At 33.2% G+C, this 23,164-nt stretch overlaps 3 protein-coding genes and 1 long non-coding RNA gene across 4 annotated transcripts; 1 reads left to right on the forward strand and 3 right to left on the reverse strand.

Moving 5' to 3' along the window:
* The first annotated feature begins 8,092 nt into the window (after positions 1 to 8,092).
* Positions 8,093 to 8,731, forward strand: LOC130980288 (uncharacterized). The gene has a single exon (XM_057903977.1). The coding sequence runs from the start codon at positions 8,093 to 8,095 to the stop codon at positions 8,729 to 8,731; it is 639 nt and encodes a 212-aa protein (XP_057759960.1).
* A 2,266-nt stretch (positions 8,732 to 10,997) lies between these two features.
* Positions 10,998 to 11,366, reverse strand: LOC130979573 (uncharacterized). Its single transcript, XR_009086679.1, has 3 exons — positions 11,339 to 11,366; positions 11,168 to 11,245; positions 10,998 to 11,038 (listed from the first exon to the last, which is right to left on the reverse strand). It is a non-coding gene; the product is annotated as an uncharacterized LOC130979573 (long non-coding RNA).
* A 5,097-nt stretch (positions 11,367 to 16,463) lies between these two features.
* On the reverse strand, positions 16,464 to 18,985 carry LOC130980289 (uncharacterized). Its single transcript, XM_057903978.1, has 2 exons — positions 18,457 to 18,985; positions 16,464 to 16,669 (listed from the first exon to the last, which is right to left on the reverse strand). The coding sequence occupies exons 1-2, from the start codon at positions 18,983 to 18,985 to the stop codon at positions 16,464 to 16,466; spliced, it is 735 nt and encodes a 244-aa protein (XP_057759961.1).
* A 2,119-nt stretch (positions 18,986 to 21,104) lies between these two features.
* On the reverse strand, positions 21,105 to 21,947 carry LOC130980290 (uncharacterized). Its single transcript, XM_057903979.1, has 2 exons — positions 21,431 to 21,947; positions 21,105 to 21,307 (listed from the first exon to the last, which is right to left on the reverse strand). Exons 1-2 carry the CDS (start codon positions 21,945 to 21,947, stop codon positions 21,105 to 21,107), a joined length of 720 nt encoding a protein of 239 aa, XP_057759962.1.
* Between the last annotated feature and the right edge of the window lie 1,217 nt (positions 21,948 to 23,164).

The raw sequence follows: 23,164 nt of genomic DNA on the forward strand, positions 1-23,164 counted from the left end.
TTAAAACTGTTGGCTCTTGAAAGAATGATGAACAAAGAGAAATGTTATTGATGATCTGAAAAATCATAAAATTGATTCTTGAAGCAAGAAAAAGCAGTGAAAAGTAAAAAGCTTGCGAAAAAAAAATGGCAAAAAAAATAGAAAGAAAAAGAAAAAGCAAGCAGAAAAAGCCAATAGCCCTTAAAACCAAAAGGCAAGGGTAAAAAGGATCCAAGGCTTTGAGCATCAATGGATAGGAGGGCCCAAGGAAATAAAATCCAGGCCTAAGCGGCTAATTCAAAGCTGTCCCTAACCATGTGCTTGTGGCATGCAGGTCCAAGTGAAAAGCTTAAGACTGAGTGGTTAAAGTCGTGATCCAAAGCAAAAGAGTGTGCTTAAGAGCTCTGGACACCACTAACTGGGGACTCTAGCAAAGCTGAGTCACAATCTGAAAAGGTTCACCCAGTCATGTGTCTGTGGCATTTATGTATCCGGTGGTAATACTGGAAAACAAAGTACTTAGGGCCACAGCCAAGACTCATAAGTAGCTGTGTTCAAGAATCAACATACTTAACTAGGAAAGTCAATAACACTATCCGAAATTCTAAGTTCCTAGAGAAGCCAATCATTCTAAACATCAAAGGAAAAAGTGAGATGCCAAAACTGTTCAGAAGCAAAAAGCTACAAGTCCCGCTCATCTAGTTGAAATTAATATTCATTGATATTTTGGAATTTATAGTATATTCTCTTCTTTTTTATCCTATTTTATTTTCAGTTTCTTGGGGACAAGCAACAATTTAAGTTTGGTGTTGTGATGAGCGGATAATTTATACACTTTTTGGCATTATTTTTAGATATTTTTAGTAAGTTCAAGCTACTTTTAGGGATGTTTTCATTAGTTTTTATGTTAAATTCACATTTCTGGACTTTACTATGAGTTTGTATATTTTTCTGTGATTTCAGGTAATTTCTGGCTGAAATTGAGGGACTTGAGCAAAACTCTGATAGGAGGCTGACAAAGGACTGCTGATATCTGACCTCCCTACACTCGAAATGGATTTTCTGGAGCTACAAAACTCCAAATGATGCGCTCTTAACGGCGTTTGAAAGTAGACATCTAGAGCTTTCCAGCAATATATAATAGTCCATACTTTATTCGGGAATTGATGACGTAAACCGGCGCTCAACGCCAGTTCCATGTTGCTGTCTCGAGTAAAACGCCAGAAACACGTCACGACCCGGAGTTGAACGCCCAAAACACGTTACAACTTAGCGTTCAACTCCAAAAGAAGCCTCAGCTCGTGGATAGATCAAGCTCAGCCCAAACATACACCAAGTGGGCCCCGAAAATGGATTCATGCATCAATTACTTACTCCTGTAAACCCTAGTAGCTAGTTTAGTATAAATAGAACTTTTTACTAGTGTATTAGTCGTCTTTTGACCACGTTACATCTTTGGTCTCAGTTTTGTTTTATTCTTCATCTTAGGAGGCCATTGATCACGTTTTGGGGGCCGGCCATTCGTCCATGCCTGAACCTTTCACTTATGTATTTTTAACGGTGGAGTTTCTACACACCATAGATTAAGGGTGTGGAGCTCTGCTGTACCTCAAGTTTTAATGCAATTACTACTCTTTTCCTATAAATTTCATTTATTCCTATTCTAAGATATTCGTTGCACTTCAACTTGATGAATGTGATGATTCGTGACACTCATCATCATTCTCACCTATGAACGCGCGTGACTGACAACCACTTCCGTTCTACCTTAGGCCGGACGCGTATCTCTTGGATTCCTTAATGAGAATCTTCGTGGTATAAGCTAGAATTGATGGCGGCATTCATGGGAATCCGGAAAGTCTAACCTTGTCTGTGGTATTCCGAGTAGGATTCCGGGATTGAATGACTGTGACGAGCTTCAAACTCCTGAAGGCGGGGCGTTAGTGACAGACGCAAAAGAATCAAGGGATTCTATTCCAACCTGATTAAGAACCGACAGATGATTAGCCGTGCTGTGATAGAGCATTTGGACCTTTTTCACTGAGAGGATGGGATGTAGCCATTGACAACGGTGATGCCCTACATACAGCTTGCCATGGAAAGGAGTAAGAGGCATTGAAGGAAGAAGTAGGAAAGTAGACAAAGAAAGGGCACAGTATCTCCATACGCTTATATGAAATTCCCACTATTAATTTACATAAGTATTTCTATCCCTTTATTTTATTTATCTTTTAAATATCTAATCCAATTACATTTGACTCTACCTGACTGGGATTTACAAGATGACTGTAGCTTACTTCATACCAACAATCTCTGTGGGATCGACCCTTACTCACGTAAGGTATTACTTGGATGACCCAGTACACTTGCTGGTTAAGTTGAACGGAGTTGTGTCCACACATAGCAAAGAGCCATTATAATTATTCCATACAACAACAAAGAGTACAACATTGATGATCACAATTTCGTCCACCACCTACCCTACCCATTGCCAGCCCTAATGGGAAGTCTCTTACCATAAGAAGGGGACACGGCTAAATTTGCACAACTTTATGTTTTTTATACACATAATGAGATTCAAAATTGCATTTTAGCAGTAAGGTAAGTCATATATGAACAACATGTGCAACTTTTTTTCATTAATACATGATTTAGATTGTTTAACCAGTTTATTAGACAATTAAAGGTGTGTTACTTTATACTGTCATGCAGTGGAGAAAAATCCAATAGTTCACGAAGACATAGTTGGGGACTTGAGGTTGATGTTAGATGAACAAACTGCCTTAGTCAAGGCATTTCACATGGCTAGAGAAAAAATAGTAGTTGATAGCCAATCTAATGTAAAGTTAAGATTGTGGGCAAGCTTGGAAAAGATGGTAGAAGGTATAATCTCCCATCTACAAATGAAGTAGTTGCACTGATAGTAAGTGATTTTGATCTTAAGAAAACAGATAGGGACATTCTGGTCGAGACACGAGGGGGAAGGCTATAGAGAATAAACCAACTTAACCCTACATACCTGGGATTATAGTATCCTTTATTGTTTCCTTAGATGGCTACAAGGAAGATATACCACTAAATAGAAGGGCAAGGTCTTCTGAAAAGCCTCGCGAACATGTTTCAATGAAGGAATTCTTTGCCTTTAGGGTACAAGAGAGGTTAGCTGATGGATCGCCATTGCTTTACTCAAGGAGACTATTTCAACAATTCTTGGTGGATGCATATTCAATGATTGAGTCTTCAAGGTTGATGTATATTCACTTGGACCAGAACAAGTTTAGGTGTGAGATGTATAAGGGTTTAGCAGAAGCTATCTTGAAAGGTAAAACAACGCCTTCATCAAGGAAAAAACGTATCATACTACCATCATCATTCACAGGAGGTCCGAGATACATAATACAAAATTACCAAGATGCAATGTCTATTTGTAGAGTGGTTGGCTATCCAGATCTCTTCTTAACATTCACTTGCAACCCTAAGTGGCCAGAACTAGAAGATTTTCTTAAGAATAGGGAACTTAATGCCGAAGACAGACCAGATGTTGTTTGTAGAGTTTTTAAAGTAAAACTTGATCATCTCATACAAGGCATAAGAAAAAAAGGATTTTCAGAAGGGTTACTGCAGGTAAATCTCCAACCTTACTATTAATTGGTATAATAAGATTTAAATTTGTATTTGACCATTCATAATCTTAGGGTTTTTCATTGGTAGTTTTTTGCAATCTAAATAATCATCCATACACTGCTATGACAAAAAATTATAGATCAAACACATTATGAATACAATCTATATCTATTTTATAGGGCAGAACCACCTTTTTATACTCCTTAATATTTCATACATTGAACAATTTACAAAGAAAGACTATTAAAAGGGATGTTAGAAGGACATAGGATAACGCATCATCATATCTCTTTTCTTTGTCTCCCAAAAAAATCCATTTGTTTAACTAAGAAATTTCCTAAATACTTTCAGTTGTATACACTATTGAATTCCAAAAGCGAGGCTTGCCACATGCGCATATTTTGGTGTTTATACATAGAGATGATAAATATCTAACCCCAGAAGATATTGATAAGATTATATGCGCTGAGATACCAGATAAAGATGTCAACCTAACATACTATGAAGCTGTAGAGAAACACATGATGCATGGACCATGTGGAACTATTAAACAGGCCTCACCATGCATGAAAAATGGAAAGTGCATCAGACATTTTTCCAAGAGATTTGTTGATAGTACAACGGTTGATGAGGATGGATATCCTGTTTACAGACGGAGGGAGGATGGAAAGACAATAATTAAATCTGGAATTGAAGATAACAGATATGTTGTCCCACACAACAGGACATTATTACTGAGGTATGGCACTCACATTAATGTGAAGTGGTGCAATCAATCAAGATCAATCAAGTGTCTATTCAAGTATGTAAACAAAGGGAATGATTGAGTCACTACTTCGTTCTATAGTAGTGCTAACACGGATGCATAAAATGATGAGTGTAATGAAGTTTGTATGTATTATGACTGTAGATACATATCTCCATGTGAAGCAGTATGGAGGATATTTGGTTACAACATTCATTATAGAGACCCATCAGTTATACATTTGGGCTTTCACTTGTCGGGTGAGCAACTAGTAGTTTTCCAAGATCATGAAATCCTACAAGATGTTGCTAGGAAAGCGCCTGTCAAAGAATCAATGTTCCTAGGATGGTTTGAACTTTGAAGCAAATAAGAGGTACCCTAAAACCTGCAATCTAACATATGCAGAGTTTTCTTCTAAGTTTGTTTGGAATCCGACACCGAGAAAATAGTTCCCACAGAAATCATATTCCGTAATTGGACGGATATTCTTTGTTCCTCCTAGATCCGGTGAAATTTACTATCTTTGATTATTGTTAAATTTTTCGAGAGGCCCTACAAGCTATGAGGATATTAGAACCATTGACGGTGTTGTGTAACCCACCTATAGAGATGCATACTATACGAAAGGTATTCTTGATGATGACAAGGAGTACATTGATGCCATCAAGGAAGCAAGTCATTGGGGCTCTGGTAGATACATAAGAAAGTTGTTTGCAACTCTTCTAATATCAAACTCAATAACAAGGCTAGAATATGTATGGGAAAAGAGTTGGAAAATCCTATCTGAAGATATCCTATACATTCAACGGAACTTATACGAGAATCCTGGTATGTTGCTATGTGCAATACTATTTCAACTTTCAAATAATAAGCTCCCATATTAGACGTTACACATTATTTATGTTTTTATTAACTAAAAAGGAAACAAATTATTATAATCTTACCACAATTCATACCATGGCCAAGACATACATGCACACAAATAGTTTTTGGCATCTCATTGATTAATGATTATATTATTTTATATCCATGTACATTAAATAGGCCCCTCAGCATGTGATTACTTGGCAATCTATGACTATTTGATGTATCTTACAAAGTTTTTATACGGGCAAAATGTATTTGATCAACATGTGTCAATGACAAAAATAAAAATTGGTATATTTTTGACATCAGAAATTGTTTGTGCCAATCAGATAAATTATTTTTTGCATCTGGCTATTTTCACATGTTTTTATAAGTTAAAACACAGGTAATCATATTCGGCACCGAGGCTTATATTTGGGATGGATCTATATTTACCATTAACAAGTTTAGTTTTACTCAATCATAATACACATTTTGTATTCTTGGATTATTTATTCGAAGGGATTAGTTGAATATTGCCTATTTTAGATTTTATACCATTAATAATTAAAAACAACGAAAATGTGGCTTCTATTTACATATCTACATCTGACGGATCAAGAGATGAGGGATCTTACTCTTTTAGAAATGAAAAAGATTCTTAAATCCTACAACAAGAGTTTAAAAGAGATTTCATCCATGCCATTTCCAGACATCGACCTATCCTCACAGCAGTTATTTCAGTCGGGGGTTAACAGGTTGATATTGGACAAATTGTGTTATGTTAGATGCAGGCTTAGCGCAGAACTAGATGACTCTGACAAAGCTAACTGATGAACAAAAAAGGTATTTGACACCATCATGGCAGCTGTGAACAACGAACAAGGTGGTGTATTTTTTCTATATGGTTACGGTGGCACTAGGAAGACATTTGTTTGAAAGACCCTAGCTGCTGTGATCAGGTCAAAAGGGCAAATTGTCCTATTGGTTGCCTCGAGTGGAATCGTATTGATGCGTGAGCATCTTTCCTATCTTTTCCTAGTGAATTTGCATTTAATTTGTTAAGTTTAATCAATAATTAATTGCTTTTTAGCCACTATGGATGTTACTTTGAGTCTTGTGCAATTCTGTTTATTTTAGGTAGCATTCGGCTGGATTTGATGAAGTTTCTGCAGCACAAGAATTAAAGAAGAGGACAGCGAGAAGCGACGTATTTGGAGCTTTCCATTGTGACGCGTGCGCGTGAATGACGCATACGCGTGATTTGAATATTTACACGGCGACGCGTGCGCGTACCTGACGCTTACGCGTGACACGCGAAGATGACCATCGATGCGTACGCATGACTGATGCGTACGCATGACATGCGCCACGTGCAGAAAACGCTTAAAACACTGGGGGCGATTTCTAGGCTGTTTTTAACCCAGTTTTCAGCCCAAGAAACACAGATTAGAGGTTGCAGAATGGAGGACTCAGAGGAACACTTCCTGTTACTTCCCAAGTTAAGCGTGGACCCTACAAAACAAGTGGTCCCCATCCATCAATTGAAGACTTGCTGATTATTTAGTTAATTATGATTTAAAACTTTATTTTTATCTTTAAATTAGGAAAAGATATTATTTTAGTTTTTAGAAATTAGATTTTTAAATTAATTAGGATTAAATATAAAAGGGAAAAGAAACTTCCCTGAGGGGGGATTCCATTAGTTAACTTTTCATTCCACCTCAGCCCAATTTACAATCCTAGTTTTCTTCTCTGAATCATGAGCAACTAAACCTCCATTGTTAAGGTTAGGAGCTCTGTCTATTGTATGGATTGATATTATTATTTTTCTATTTTAATTCATGTTTTTATTTATATTTAAAGAATTGTTTTTGTTCTTTATTTTATGAATTTGGGTGGAACGGAAGTATGACCCTCTTTTTAATTGAGTTCTTGTATAACTTGGAAAAGCTCTTTACTTGAACAACAGCTTGAAAACAATTTCTCCTAAATTTTAATTATTTGGATTTAATGGGATACGTGACATATAATCCTCTTATTTTTAGGTAATTAGAATTTTTGTGGCATATAAACTGGAATTTGATCATCACCCTCTAATTGGAATTAATTGACCAAGGAATTGGCGATTGATGAATTTTAGAGGAGACTAGAAAGGTCTAAGGAATTAGGGTCTAGTCACATATAGTTTGCCATCAATTAAATATTGCATGATTAAAATAAATTAGTAAGAAAAGTCAATCTGAAAAATAGATAACTTTGAAGCCTTAACTGTTTCTCCATATTTGGTTTTCAACTTATTTACATACCTGTCTTCAAATTTTCTGAATTTATTATTTAATGCTCTTTGAACATCCAAAACTCTTTTCTGCTTGCCTAACTAAGTAAATCATTTAACCGTTGTTGCTTAGTCCATCAATCCTCGTGAGATCGACCCTCACTCACTTGAGGTATTACTTGGTACGACCCGGTGCACTTGCCGTTAGTTTGTGATTGTAAATTCTGCACCACGTATCTCTGTTATTACCCGGTGGAAGAATAGCACATTTGTAGTTTGCAATCCCAATCAACCTAGATGAATTCTCAACATGTAATATAAAGCAAAATAGTGGTTTGGCATATTTGATTATAAGGGCCAAGATTATTATATGGGATGAAGCTCCGATGGTAAACAGACTTTGCATTGAAGACCTTGACATGACGATGAAAGACATCTTGCGATTTAAGAATCCAAAAAGCCTTGACTAGCCATTTGGAGGAAAAACTGTCGTATTTGGGGGTGATTTTTGACAAACATTACCGGTGATACCTAAAGGCAACAGACAAGATATTGTAAACGCAACAATAAACTCATCTTATCTGTGGGACAATTGCAAGCTTTTGGCACTAACAAAGAACATGAGACTCAGAGATGAGGATGATGATGAGAGCAACAATGATCTTAGATTGTTTGCTGAATGGATTCTTGCAATAGGAGATGATAAATGTGGAACATCGATTGAGGGGATAGAGAAGATTCAAATCCCCAATGATATTCTTATTGAAAAGTGGGACGACTCTATACTTGAAATTTGCAAAGCAACATACCTTGAATTGTTTGGGTGTTCCAATAATATAGCACACATTAAGGACAAAGCCATTCTTGCACCTACACTTCAAATGGTGGATGAAATAAATAGTTTCATGATGAATCTGAATCCCGGAGAAGCCAAAATTTATTATAGTTCTGACACATGTCAAAATAATGCAAACAATGATATATTGGCATCAGTACATACACCAGATAGTCTTAACACCATCAGATGCTCCGGAATTTCTAACCATAAGTTGACACTCAAAGTAGGGACCCCGATTATGTTGTTAAGGAATATAGACCACTCCGCAGGTCTATGTAATGGTACTAGGTTAGTGGTAACTAAATTGAGAAACCACATCATTGAAGCAAGAAGCCTAACAGGGAACGACATGGAGCAGAAAGTCTTTATTCCGCGGATGACGCTAACTCCATCTGATCATAGGATACCATTCAGTTTCTAAAGGAGACAATTTTCTATCATGGTTTCCTATGCTATGTCAATTATCAAGAGTCAAAGACAATCATTGTCAAATGTCGGATTTGTTTTGAAGAAACCTGTCCTCACACATGGATAGTTGTACGTGGCTATATCCAGGGTTACTCATAGGAGGGTGCTCAAGGTTTTGATATGTCATGACGACCATCAAAGGAAGGAAACAGATAATGTGGTATATAAAGAGGTGTTTCGGAACGTAGATTAGATTCAATCTTCATACCAATTGAAGGTAAGAAAACATGCATTTGGCTGCATTTAACTTATTACTTACCCATCCTTATTGAATGCTTTATTAATGTGAAATTATATTGTCCAACTTAGCATTAGGTGATTACAATCGCATATGAATTGTAGGATATATTTGTGTAGTTAGCCCAACCTATTTCATGGAGATTTACCTTGCTTATATTATTGTTAAAATCTTTCAACACATGACAAATTAGTTGTGAATGGCCATTTGGGGCCAAATTAATAACTTATTAAGTTATTTATATTTATAAAATCATTACTGATCCCAAACTTCTTTTGGTTTATAGCACAACCAGATGCATTAAATTTGTCAATCATCATCCGAGACATAGCCTCTTGGCTTCCCATGTCACATGATACTGTTTTATGGTTATGTCACTTTACTTGAGAGGTAATCATGCATTTACATTTCATTGCTTAGTTTATTTTACTCCATGATTAATTATTACCTAATAAATGACATTTGTTTTCAATTTGGCATTAGGAAGTCTTTGCACTTCTTACTACCTCATCTCACAAGGTTTTAAAAAAGGTGATATTCCTACCATGGATTTAGTCAGTCATTTGGTAAGCGTAGCACTTTTAACACACCCATGTTCTTATAGTCTTAATAGCAGTTCCTTTTTCATTATGAACAATCCATTCCCTTACAATTTCCATGACATTGGCAGAAACTAATCTACTATTTGTCGATATTATCAACAAAGTAAATTAAACATACAAATCAACCATGGCATACAAAATCAAATTTTTTATTTGAGCAAGTCACTAAGACTGGGTCTAACCTCAAGTATTCCGCACGACACTTACAACTTTTACAGGAGGAACTAGCCCAGCCGTGACCAGGTATCTTACATATACTGAAACCTCAAATTTTCACATGCCAAGCTGCAAGTTGGCAAACAATAAAAATTTATAGTTTTTCAATCAATACAGGCTTAACAAACCAAATTCGTGTGGTAAAATTGTAAAAATGGTACCTTAACCATCTTTCTTATGTATAAGGACCTTTTGTATCCTCGGTCTGATCAACATCCACGGATATGCCACCAACCATTCTTTCAAAAGTGTCAATCCTAAAAGGTTAAACATTTTGCAAAAGCTCAATTGCCTACGTCAATTTGCCAATCACAAACAACAACATCAGCTGTAAAATTAATGTAGTTAGCAAATTCTCTGAATTTTAACCCTTACGACAACATAAATCAGGGCTTTCCATCTCCATTCAGTTCACGGAACTTAGGGTCCTTCACAAAATAACAAAGCATCACCCTGAACACGATCAACTTCAAAGAAACATAAAATTAACCAATACCAAAAGCTCAATCTCTATTGGAGGAGACTTTATGCTGGCAAAGCAGGGCTATGTACAACCCGTTCAACTCCCATTGAAGCAGAGCCAATAACCCCAATTGTCAGTTCCATTCTAATTGGTATAAGAAAGAAAGCTTTCCACTTTCATGTATTGGTCTTTGTTGGGTGGGGTACCTAATTATTACACATTGGTTACAGTTGTTTTATAAATAGACCCATGCATAAAATGTAATTTATACTAAAGAAACTTATTAATCACTTTATCTTTAGGGATAAGTATTGTTTTGGTCCCTAACGTTGAGGGTCAGAATTGAAATCGTCCCTGATGTAATTTTTGACTTAAAATCGCCCTTAATGTTGCATTTCGTTTTAAAACCGTCCTTTTTAATAATTTTTTTTCTAAATGACAAAAATACCCTTTTCTCACCATTTCATTCTTCTTCTTCTTCCAGGAGAACTTAAAAGTAGTAGCAGTAAAGCTTATTGAGAACTTTCTGAACAAAGGTATATTCAACATGAAAATGACATAGAAACAGTTCAAATACTGATTTCACCAACATATTGTGCTACCTCAGTAACAGAAAAAACTCAAGATCAGTGACAAATCAATATCTAGCACTAGCGGCATGATAACAAACAAACCGGAATTTAAAGAGGCAGTAAAACCGAAACTATTAGAACCCAATCCAGTACCACCAATATGTAATCCCTACAGTTTTGTTGCCCCAAGAAATTGAAAAGAGAGCCGAGAAAAAACAAGTATATATTGAACAAATATGAAGTGATCCACAGCAGGAACTGGAGTGAATCAAACTCAGCTTCATGTCTTTCACTTCACCTGTTGTTTTGCATGATCAACCTCTTGCTCTAACTGCATTAGCTTCACACGACATGATTCTAGTTGCTGTACATAGGCCTGCATAGAAATATCACCTATCACATGAACAATTAGTATATCTAAGCATTTGCTACACATCTAACATGATTTCCAATGTATAACCTTCCAAACCTTTTTGCGCAAACGACTCTTACGAGCAACCTCTCGATTTTGTGCAAGGCGTCTCTGTATCTGCATGTGTCCGCTTGTTAATTCCTTTTTTCTTTACAACCCTATAATGAGTATGAATACATGACAGGCATAAAAAATTGGTAACCATAGGACCTCTGAATTTGTTGGTGGGTGTGGGTCTAAATTTGCTTTTGAACCCATTTAACCATAACCAAGCACCGTGATCTGTTTCAAAATTTCTACATACAGCTAAAGATGGAGACCCAGAAGAAGCAGAAGATGAAGAAGCAGAAAGCAGAAGACGAAGAAGCAGATCCAGAAACAGAAAGCAAAGGCAGAATCAAGAAGCATAAGATGAAGCTGAAGACGAAGTAGAAACAGAGACCGAATAAAGAAGCAGAAGTGGCGAGGTGCAGCGGCAAGGCGGTGAAGAACAGTGGCGAGAACGCGGCGGTGAGGAGCAGCGGTGCAGAAGCAGAAGCTCTCTCCTTGACCGGCGACGGCAGCTCCAAGCTTCGCCGGCGCCTTCCCCCTCTCCTTCCCCCCACCCCCTCGTCTTTTCCCTTTCTCCCCTCCCCCTGGTGTCTTTTCTTTTTTTTTTTAAATTTTATAATTTTTTTTATAAAAAAGGATGATTTCTAAAAAAAGGGGTATTTTTGTCATTTATAAAAAAAATTAATTAGAAAGGACAATTTTAAAATAAAATGCAACATTAAGGACGATTTCGATTCTAATCCTCAACGTTAGGTACCAAAACAATACTTATCCCTTATCTTTACAAAAGTCATAGCTAGAAAGGTTTAAAATGTGAGGAGTGGATCCTCTCCAGTGAAAAAAAACTGGATGGTGTCCAGTGTAGGATCTCACTCTTGATTGTTCTCTCTCCTATTTAATTTTAGTCCAATTTATAGAATTAAAAGTGAGAGATTACACTTTATTCTCTCTAAATGTTAAAAAAAATAGAGAAAATCTATTCCCTAAAATGTGACTTATCTTTATAAAGCCTCATCATTATTGTTACTTATTAGTCACCTTTTAATCTCTACCATGTCTTAAGATAGATTTAAAATGAAACAAAAAAAAAAAATATTGTGCACACAGTAAGACTCATTAGTGACTGATGAGGTAGGTAACCAATTTTATGTATAAAAAAAAGGGCTATTATACATAAGACCATTTTTGTTCACGTGGTTTTGCTAAAAGTGATAGGAAATTAGGTTCTTACTTCTTATATTAGACTAATAAACTCATTTGTTATTAAACATTAATATAGAGTGCAATAATTATGAAGTATCAATACATATTAAATTCACGTCCAATAATTAAACAAATATGTCTAATGAATGCTATTAAAAAAATTTAACTATATTATTTATGACCAATATAAGAGCATTATTCTTTTATAAACTGTGCACAATATTAATTTAATAATAATTAGTGCATTTTTTTAAATCTTTTAAGTGACCGACAATTAGTCCTTTTACGTAATGGTTTATTAATATATTAACAAAAATTATTTCTATAGTTTCTTTTAAATATTTATAATACTAATTTTACATAGAAATTTTTAAACATATATTAATTTTAACTAAAATATTAAAAATATAACTATGCCAAATTCTATACATTAATTTTTTAATTCAAACTCTACATTAATATTACTAATTAGTATGAACTATTAAATTTACAAACAATTTATATACAAATACAATAAATAGATTATGTATATAATTCGCGCATCTCGCGGGTTTTACACTAGTTAAAAGAATATGTTGATATGGCAATGGAAATGAAAATGTGGCATCTTTTGATCTTCTATTCTTCTTGGGTTTTCAATCCTGTTGGATAGTACCTCTTTTGTTTTCTTATGATGAATACTCAAACTCAGAAACTCGTGCGTGTAGAAATATAGAGTAAATAGACAAGAAATGCATAAAAAAATTTTGAGATCACAAAAGTACACATCACATAATTAAAATTTTAATGTACACACTAAAAATAGCTAACAATGAACAAACCTAACCTGCCATTAGAGGAGTTTTGTTTTTGTTTAGTTTAGTATATATGTGACCACATCAAAATGTTGAGTTGAACTTTTTATCATTGTTTAGGGTATCTAAGTGAAAAACAACAATTTTGTTTATTTTAAAATCAACAAAATATTATTATTAAAGGATAGAACGTCGTTTTTGAGTCATAAATTGATTGAACTCTAGTTTTACAAAATTCGCTAGAGGTGACAACTAGGGTGAGAGGTTGAAGACATGTATGTCTAGAGATGAGATTTGAAGATTGGAAGAGAACACTTCACGTTAAAACAGCTTAAGTGATACTGGTAGATCATCAATCGGAGTTGCTGCATCAAAGAGAAAGAAGAAGGAAAAAAAACCCTTTTAATGGTAACAAATGCTACTATAGCATTGAGGTGTTGTTGTTAAAGTCGCGAACAATAGAGAATCCAAAAAGATGGTTCTTTTGTTGTCCTTTGTATAAGGTGTGCGTTTGCAACTTGGTTTCAAACTGTGTTTATTGGAAGTCTTCCTTTATATTCATATCTTATTCTGTTTATTTTCAATGTAGCAGAAATCTGAGTTGAGATATGAGTATTTTGTCTTGATAAAGTTCAAGATGAGTACAACAACAAAACTATTTTGGATGCTAATTTGTTGCAACATTCAAATTTTGGAGAACAGAATGATATTTCGAGTCAATGGATGGACCTATATGTTGCAACGCGTGAAATTGATGTTGAACTTGAATACTAGGATGAGAGCTGAAATTAGTGACCTAAAGAAGTTGATAATTAAATTGTATACGAGAATGGTTATTTGGGATTCTGCTTCAAAAAAACAACACTCTACCCTTTAACAATAATATTTTGTTGGTTTTAAAACAAGCAAAATTGTTATTTTCCACATAAGATATCCTAAACAATGATAAGGAGTGCCGATTCACCATTTTAATGGCCAATATATACACTAAATTTAACAAAAACGGAGTCTTTTAACGGCATATTAGTTTTGTCCATTGTTAATCATCTTCGATGTGTACATTGAAATTTTGATTCTGTCGTATGTATTTTTATGACCTTAATACTTTTGTTCATTTACTCTAGAAAAATATATATATATGGAAACTTCTCGAACTCATCCATCCAATTCCTAACCTTCTTCTTGGACTCATAACCTCTAGAGGAGAGAAACAGATCGCTTTCTTTGTTAATGATGTGGTCGAGGCTTCGATTCTTCATCCATTTAAGTCGTATCTTCACTATGCTCCATCGCCATTGTTGCTGGTGGTGGTGGCAGAACTTGAACAATTAGAGACACGATTTTTGTTAAATTTATTGTGCATTTAATTTGGATTTTGATTTGGAAAAATTAGAGTTTTAAACTAAGGAACGTGATTCAATATACAAGGGATGTCACATTTTTATTTTTGTTTGTCATTTCAACCAATTTCCTTATATAAAAAAAAGATTTTTTATGGTTGAACATTTTTATAGTATTTTAAAATATTTAAAAAAATTATCAACATTTTCGAATATTAGGAAACAGTTTTTGTAGATTACCATCATTTAACGGAAAAACAAAGAGAGGCAAGTCCACCATTCCTATCAATAATGAAAGATTCGAATGGTAACAAAATTGACTATGAAAGAATTAAATAAATTTTATATCCATAAAAGATTAACTGTGTTCGACAAAAATATCTAATTCTTAAATTTTTATTAATTTCATTTAAACCATGTTAAATCTCAAAATTAACCTTATCACCAATCATCTTCAACTTTTAATCTTTTGATATGCCTCCTTCTTCATTTCTTCTTTTTCCTCTTCTTTCATTGTATAAACAAAATGGAAACAAAAGAACCCTAAGGCCAAATCTATTTTCTTTCCAAATTTGTCCATAATTATTCACACTTGCGCCTCTGCCGCGAGCTGTGCGGCATGTGCCTCTAGTTTGGCGTTCTGCCATATGGCCTTCTCAACCTCCGCCTCCTTCTCTCTGAGCTGCCGTGCCACCACCTCTTTCATGGCGGTCAGCAGCAGTTGGTAGTGTTTCTGCCTTTTCTCTGCCAATATCCGCCACAACTCCTAAACCCTACTCTGAGGAGAAAAATCGTTCGCATCAGCGATCGCCAAAAGTAAATGGAAACTATAAGGAAGATTTAGAGCAAAGTGAATCCGATGAAAAGGATGGTGTTGATCTTGGAAGCGTTATGATTGGTTGTTTTGAACTTTTATCCAATAAAAAAAAGAGTGAGTAAACAAGAATGAATAATTTGGTACCTGAGTTTAGAAAAATTGTTCAATTTTGTCCCTTTGTTATTTGATTTGAGAAGCAAAGTCTTATGAAAATAGAGATAAGAGAGAAGAATAAAAAATGATGAAGATGGAGATCCATGAAGTTTTAATGTTTGTTGTTATTGTTGTTGTGAAAATTGAAACTCGAAAGATATTAATAGATTATTATTGTTATTATTGTTGTTCATGACCACATTGTTGTTGTTGTGAACTGTGGATTATTTTCTTTCGAGAATTAGTACCTGAAAATTAAATGATAATGTTAGGTGATGAGTTAGAAAGAAGGGAGGTAAACAGATTTGGAAAAGAGATAAATTTGGATTTAGAATTTTTTTTTTGTTTCTCATTTTATATTATTTTTGTGATGGAAGAAGAAAAAATAAAGGAGGGTTGAATATTGAAAATGATTAGTTCCAGAGTTAATTTTAGAATTTAATGTGTTTTTTAAATAGAATTAACTAAAATTTAACGATTAAATATTTTTGTTAAATATAATTTATTTATTTTTAATATAAAGTTTATTTAATTTTTTTGTAGTCAATTTTGTGAGCATTTAAATTTTTTATAGTCAAAAATAGTTATTTATTTATTACTACTATTCTATTACTACTACTAATAATAATAATAATAATAATAATAATAATAATAATAATATAGCAAAAGTAGGTGCAGGTAAATTTGAAGGACACATGGTGCCATCTTATATTATGATTGCTTAAAAATGTAAAAAACTTCAAAATCACAATTCATGCATATATGAAAACACAAAACGCATTATTATTAGTTTATTACTACTTCATTCTTCTTCCAACATCTCATTAAAATTGCTTGTCTTCTTTCTCCTCTTCTTCTTCACCCGCCGCAGGCTCATTCAGATCAAACCCTAAAACAATTTTCCCTTCTTCCTCAACTACTCCCTCCACTGGGAGGTTGAGGTCAAACAGCAGGTTGCGAACCGCCGGTGAAGCTCCACCTTCTCCAACCTCGCCGGAGGCATCAGCACTGCTTCCTTCTTCGCCAGCAGCTAAACCACATACATCACAAAATGGAAAATTGAAAAAGACAATGAATGAATCATTAGATACTCACATGAATGTATATGTGAAATTCATTTCATTAAGTAGCAATAAATAAAAGATATTAAAACTTGTCCTACTTCAGATATTTTTATTTAGAGAAACACGCACGCACACAAACATTATCAAACTAGATCTAGATAGAATTTTAGATCCATATAGAATTCGTTCTTAGATTCACATGTATAATTAAGATTCTTCATTAGATTGATTCTCTGATGTTACGTTTGACCGTGAATGACATGAAACATCATAAACATTACGAAAGACTCTATCTGATTAATGGGTGGAGACAAATAAGACATAAATATAAAAACATAAAATGATAAACACAAGACATGAAATTTAAATACTTATTTGGTATTTAAGTATATAACACTACTTGTAATTCATTATTTGAATAAAATGACAATATTATTTTTGTCACAAATCACTACCACCATCTTTCAGTTTAAATTACTGCCATTAAAATCACCATCACCACTTTTTTTATCACCATTTCAGTTCAAATTACCACTATTAAAAATAGCAAAGCAGATAAAAAAATTAAAAAATCAAATCCAATTCAATTCAACATGCATGTGAATACAATTTTTAATCAACATTCGATCCAAATAAAAAATAAATAGGAAAAGTATAGGTAGACAATGAAAATACTAAACAATGTGAACAATGGATATATCGGATGTTTATTTCATTAGGTGTGAGGATGATTATTCTAATATTAAGATTTAGGTGAGTAATTTGGAGGTGTAGTTTGTTTTGATTTGATTGGTAATTGTTCATGTTGTTTAAAAAAGTTATTAATTACTTAGCATAATCCAAATAAATAATATATAAATTAAAAATAAAAAAGAAAACTATAGAGATATGACTTCGAGAAAAAAGAAGCAGAGAAATGGTGGAAGAGAGACGGAGATGGAACTTGAAGAAGCAAAGAGATGAAAATAAATCAAAATACGTAGAGGGAGATATAAAAGTGACGACGATAATAGCTGATTTAGCAAAGGTAGAGACGATAACAAATTTGATAGAAAGAGACTCGAAGATGAAAAGAGATAGACGATGATGGATGAGTCAGCTATGATGACAATAGAGAGCCAGAGAGGAAGGGAGGAGAAAGAGAGACGGTAAAGGAGGATGCGAAAATGGAGGAGAAGTAACAGCGAAAAAGAATAAAGGAATAGAGGTAGTGAAGAGAGACAGAGGAAATGAGACGACAGTTTAGGTGGGAGGCATCAAGAAAGAAAGGAGGGTGTGAAGACTAAGAAAGAAAGATACAAGTAAAAGGTGAAAATTTAGGTGTAATCTCATATAAAGTTGATAACTAAAAATGTTTAGATAAAAATTTAGTTAAATTATTTAAATTATTTAACCGTTTTTAACTATTAATTTTACGATAAAATTGATACCTGAATTTTTATCTTTATATTTATATATGTTATCATGTTTATTATAATTTTGTATCTCATTAAACAAACGATGCACATATGTTACGGTATTTATATTTTTAATAGACATAGACACTAACCAAATAACCAAATAGATTCAAAATAATAAAACAGCCACATTTATACAAACACAATATATAACGCATTGACTGAATTAAAATTCAAATATCTTATAATCAAATACACACATAAAAAAATAATTCAATTTTTAATTAATTTATACTTATATATTTCTATTTAATAATTTAAATTTTTAGAATAAATAATTGTATGACGAGATATACCCTCGTGACGGTTGCCACTAGCATTGGTGGCGGCCTTTGAAGAGGCAGAGGGGAAAGTAGGTGGCTTGAAGAAGCCACGGTACTGGCGATCAGGGTGTTTTCTCATATGTCCAAAGGCTCCCTTCCAACTCGAAAATGTTTTGCTACAAATTGGACATGTTGGTGTACCGCTTGGAGGATCAATAATTTCGGAAGCCTTTCGCCTTTTAACAGGACCAATAATGTTACCACCACCCAAAACCACTGCACCACCACCCACCGCAGTTGCGATAGCCCCACTCGTCATCATCTGCGGTGGTGATGGTGGTGGTGGTGATGGTGGAAGGCTTCCTCCTCCATTAGTATCATTATTTGTTGTGAGATCCGTGAGAATTTTCTCAGGAGTCTTGAGAATGATTAGTTTTTCTTCTTCACCGCTTAAGTTGGGTTGATCAACGAGTGGTGAAGATGGTGGTTCAGTAACGGGAGTTGAAAGGGACAAGGATGGAAGTGAGGTGGTGGAAGCAGAGGTAGATTGGTTCTTCTCCATTTTTTGATAATGAGAGTGAGCCTGAGAAGGAAATTGTGCGATAAAAGGATATATATTTGCATGTCAATATATATATGGGAGGTGCATGAATCATCCTTTACTCAATTAATCGTCTATATTATTATTTAATAATAACTATTTACGTCAAGATATTTTCATCTTAATATAATCATTAAAATATGAATATTTATTATATCAAATATATAATTTAATATAAATATTAAAGTTGTTTACCAACTTTAAATTATTATTTTTATATAAAAATATTTTTACATGATTAGCTATTATATTAATTCATATAATTATGTTAGTTAGGTGTATATTAAAATCAACTATTAAAATTGATTATTAAAGTAAAATATATATTAAAATATAAAATTTATATTAAAAATTAGTTAAAATATATATGTATTACACAGTCGTGTAATCACATTTGTTTTTTTTGGATAATCATTTAGGTATTAATATGAAAGGTAGTTATTTCTGTTAATATGGTGTTAAATAATTGGATGTACGTGTAAAATTATTATATACTGACAATACATTAAAATTAAATTCATGTATATATATATAAATATATAATCAAAATTAAATTCATGCATTTATATATAAATATATAATGACTAATTTTAATAATTGATTTTAATTAGTATACAAATAACATTTTGAATTAATTAATGTGTATGTATTATTCTCGTGGGGTTGAAAAAAACGTTGCCAATAGGGCTTCTCGAGAGGGAATGAAAAGTGTGGCATGTGGTGGGATGAGTATAATTAGTACAAAGGAACATTTAATGTCAATTAATCCCTAATTATGTTATTTACTTCTTTGGATTACAAAAGTTGGCCAAGTGTTGTCTCTCTTTTTTTTAATTCTTTTTTATATGAAAAAATATAAATAGATAATAAAAATATTAAACAATGTAAACAATTGATATATTAGATGTTTAATTTATTAGATGTGTAGATAATTATTTTAATATTAAGATTTAGATAAGTAATTTAAAAGTGTAATATGTTTTTATTTTATTAGGTCAATTTTAAAATTTTTTATTTATATTATTTACAAAAGTTATGATCTACCTAACAAAACCTTTTTTATATATATAGCTTCTTTTATTATTTGTTTCATTTGTATGACATAAATTTAGCAAAATGAAAAAATAAATACATATATAAATTTTTATCATCAAGATGCTTGATGATGCTTCATATATAAAAGAAATACATTTCTTATATATGGTAAGATATCTATGAACTTAATTAAATTATAATTTGGTCAAATAGATCATTATTATTATTGAACTTGTTATTAATTAATTATTTTAAAAAAGCTCTTTATTATTAATTCATTTTCACTCTCTTCCTTTATATTTAATTTATATGACAAAAGAATACAAAAAATACCTAAAATATTAGAAAAAGATTTAAAAGAAATAAAAACAGAGAAAATAATATTTAATTTTATGTGCTAACATAACTTGATTGGATGTATTTTAATTTATAATAAAAAATATATTTTAATTTAATTGAATTCTCTATGTCAATTCCAATATATGTATCTAAGCCACTAAATTTCACACATGGAATCTAGTCACTTGGATATGTTGCCACAAGTATGGATATACACCTCTTATATAATTATATAAATTTTCAGGTTTAATTTATAAGGATGACACTGAAGATTCTGTTTCTAAATTGCTTAATTAAAAGGTTGCACATACAACAAAATTTTTGGGTAAATATGAATCCGGAAATGAATATAAAGCAACAAAATGAAAGAGCATGGATGTGAATATATATCACTGATATTTACTCATAAATTAAAATAAATATTCCAAATAAGTAGGATATCTATCACCAGTATTATTGTATTCATAATGATTATACCAAATAAAAATTATAAATCAACCCCCATTTTCTCACTTTAAAAATATGTTTTTCAACAAGTAACCAATCCATACATAATTTAACTTATAAACCAGAAAAAACTTAAAACCAAGAAACCCATAAAGTAACAAAATAAAACACCATGCATGCATATTATTATACAACTCAAGCATAATAATATAAATGTGATTAATTAACTTGACTAATCTTCCAAAAATTCTCATCATCATCATGCCTTGTCTTCTTCATCGGCAGGCTTATTGAGATCAAACCCTAAATCTTTTCCTTCATCACCGTTCCCTCCTTCACCACCACCGCCGGCTCCTCCAATTGGCTGGTTGAGATCAAATGCTCCGCCTTCTCCAACTTGCCCGGCGGCGCCAGCACTTCCTCCTTCGCCAGAAGCGGCACTACTTCCTCCCTCCGCAGAGCCTAAACCACATAAAAAATAAAAAATAAAAAACAAAGACAACAAATCATTAGATCACACACCGTGAGAAATTAATCAATTATATATATATTTTCTTTGATCTTAATTTTCATAACAATATATACCCTGGGTGGTGGCACCACCAGTAGCAGCGACAGCGGCAGAGGCGGCGGCAGAGGACGTGAAAGTTGGTGGCTTAAAGAAGCCACGGTACTGGCGATCAGGGTGCTTCCTCATGTGTCCAAAAGCACCTTTCCAACTTGCAAAAGTTTTGTTACAAACTGGGCATGTTGGTGTTCCAGTTGGAGGGTCCTTCACTTCCGATGCCTTTCTCTTTCTACTTGCACCACCTGCACCACTTCCACCGGAACCCGCTTCACCCAACACCACTCCCTCTCCACCAACACCAACCGCTATTGCCATAGCCGACCCGCCAATCCCTCCTTCTTCTGCAGCCGAAGGCGGAGGAGGCGGCGGGCTTTCCCCGCTTTCGGAGAGTTCAGCCAGCACTTCTTCTGGTGTTTTCAGAATTACTGGTGGCTCTTCAACAGGGACATCTTGCGGCGACGGTGGTGGTGGTTGTTCGGTGGTGGAGGTTGAAGGAGAGGAGGAGGAGGAGGAGGAGGAAGCATTTTTGTCCATAATTGAACCAAGAAATGAGACGGAGTGTGAAGGAGAAGAAAGGGTGCATGAATGAAAATGATTAATTACTGTTATGTATATATATACAGAGAAATACAGAATCAAGTTTAAGAGGGTGTGTGCGTGTTTAAGAGAACACGTAGCTTTGTGAAAGGATGCGATGCCAATAAACACCTTTTCGAGACGCCGGAACAAGTTTAAATGTTTAGCGCCAACACACAAATTTTGGTGCCAAATTAATTAAAACTATTGTCTCTTCATTTCATTTCTACGTGTATTTCAAAAGTTAGTGAAGGAAATGGAAATCATAATAATGTCCAAATTATATTTCTTTGTTTGTAATAATAAAATGGACGAGGTATATATACAAAAGTTTAGTTTTGATATAATAATGCAAAACATACACATATGAAAGGAATAAAATCATATAGCTAATTGTAAATTTAGTTACATAAATACTAAGTCAAATATTATATTATATTATATTATATTATATTATATTGTTAGTATCTATTTATCACGGTTATTAAAAGAACATAATTTTACTAAAACAATAATTTTAATATATAATAAATTTATGGAAAATGCATTAAAAGTTAAAATAGTTCTAATAAATTAATCGAGTATATGAGTTGAATTCTAATACACTGTTATTATAATAATTTTTTTATAAGCATTTACCTATATAATATAGGGTTAAATACAATTTTGATTCCTAAAGTATAGGTTAAAAATTTTTTTCGTTTCTAACCTTTTTTGCATACAAAATCGTCTCTAAAATTTAATTTGGTTTTAAAATCATCCTTCAAATCAAAATATCATTCTCCTTTTTCATTAAAATACTCAGTTTCTATTCTTCTTTTTCTTCTTCTTCATCATAGCATCACCTATTCTTCTTTTTTTTTTTCTTCAACTAAAATTTTAACAGTAGTAACAGAATTTCAACTAACAAATATCAAAAAATTAAAAATAGAATTTTAACTACCAAAATATCAAAAACAGAAGAATGAAATCAGAATCAAAAACAGAAAAAACAGAAGTAAAAGAATAATAAAATTAATCAGAATGAAATCAGAGTCAACAACAATGTGATTAACAAAATTAATAAATTAATAAATCTAACAATGCAATTAATAAAACAAACAGAAGTAGAATTGGTAGAGTTGCAGTGGCAGTGTTGGCCGCTAGTGGTGGAGGTAGAACAGGGGCTGTCTTCT

This window comes from Arachis stenosperma, chromosome 5 (genome assembly GCF_014773155.1).
Source record: "Arachis stenosperma cultivar V10309 chromosome 5, arast.V10309.gnm1.PFL2, whole genome shotgun sequence".
Classification (NCBI taxonomy): domain Eukaryota; kingdom Viridiplantae; phylum Streptophyta; class Magnoliopsida; order Fabales; family Fabaceae; genus Arachis; species Arachis stenosperma.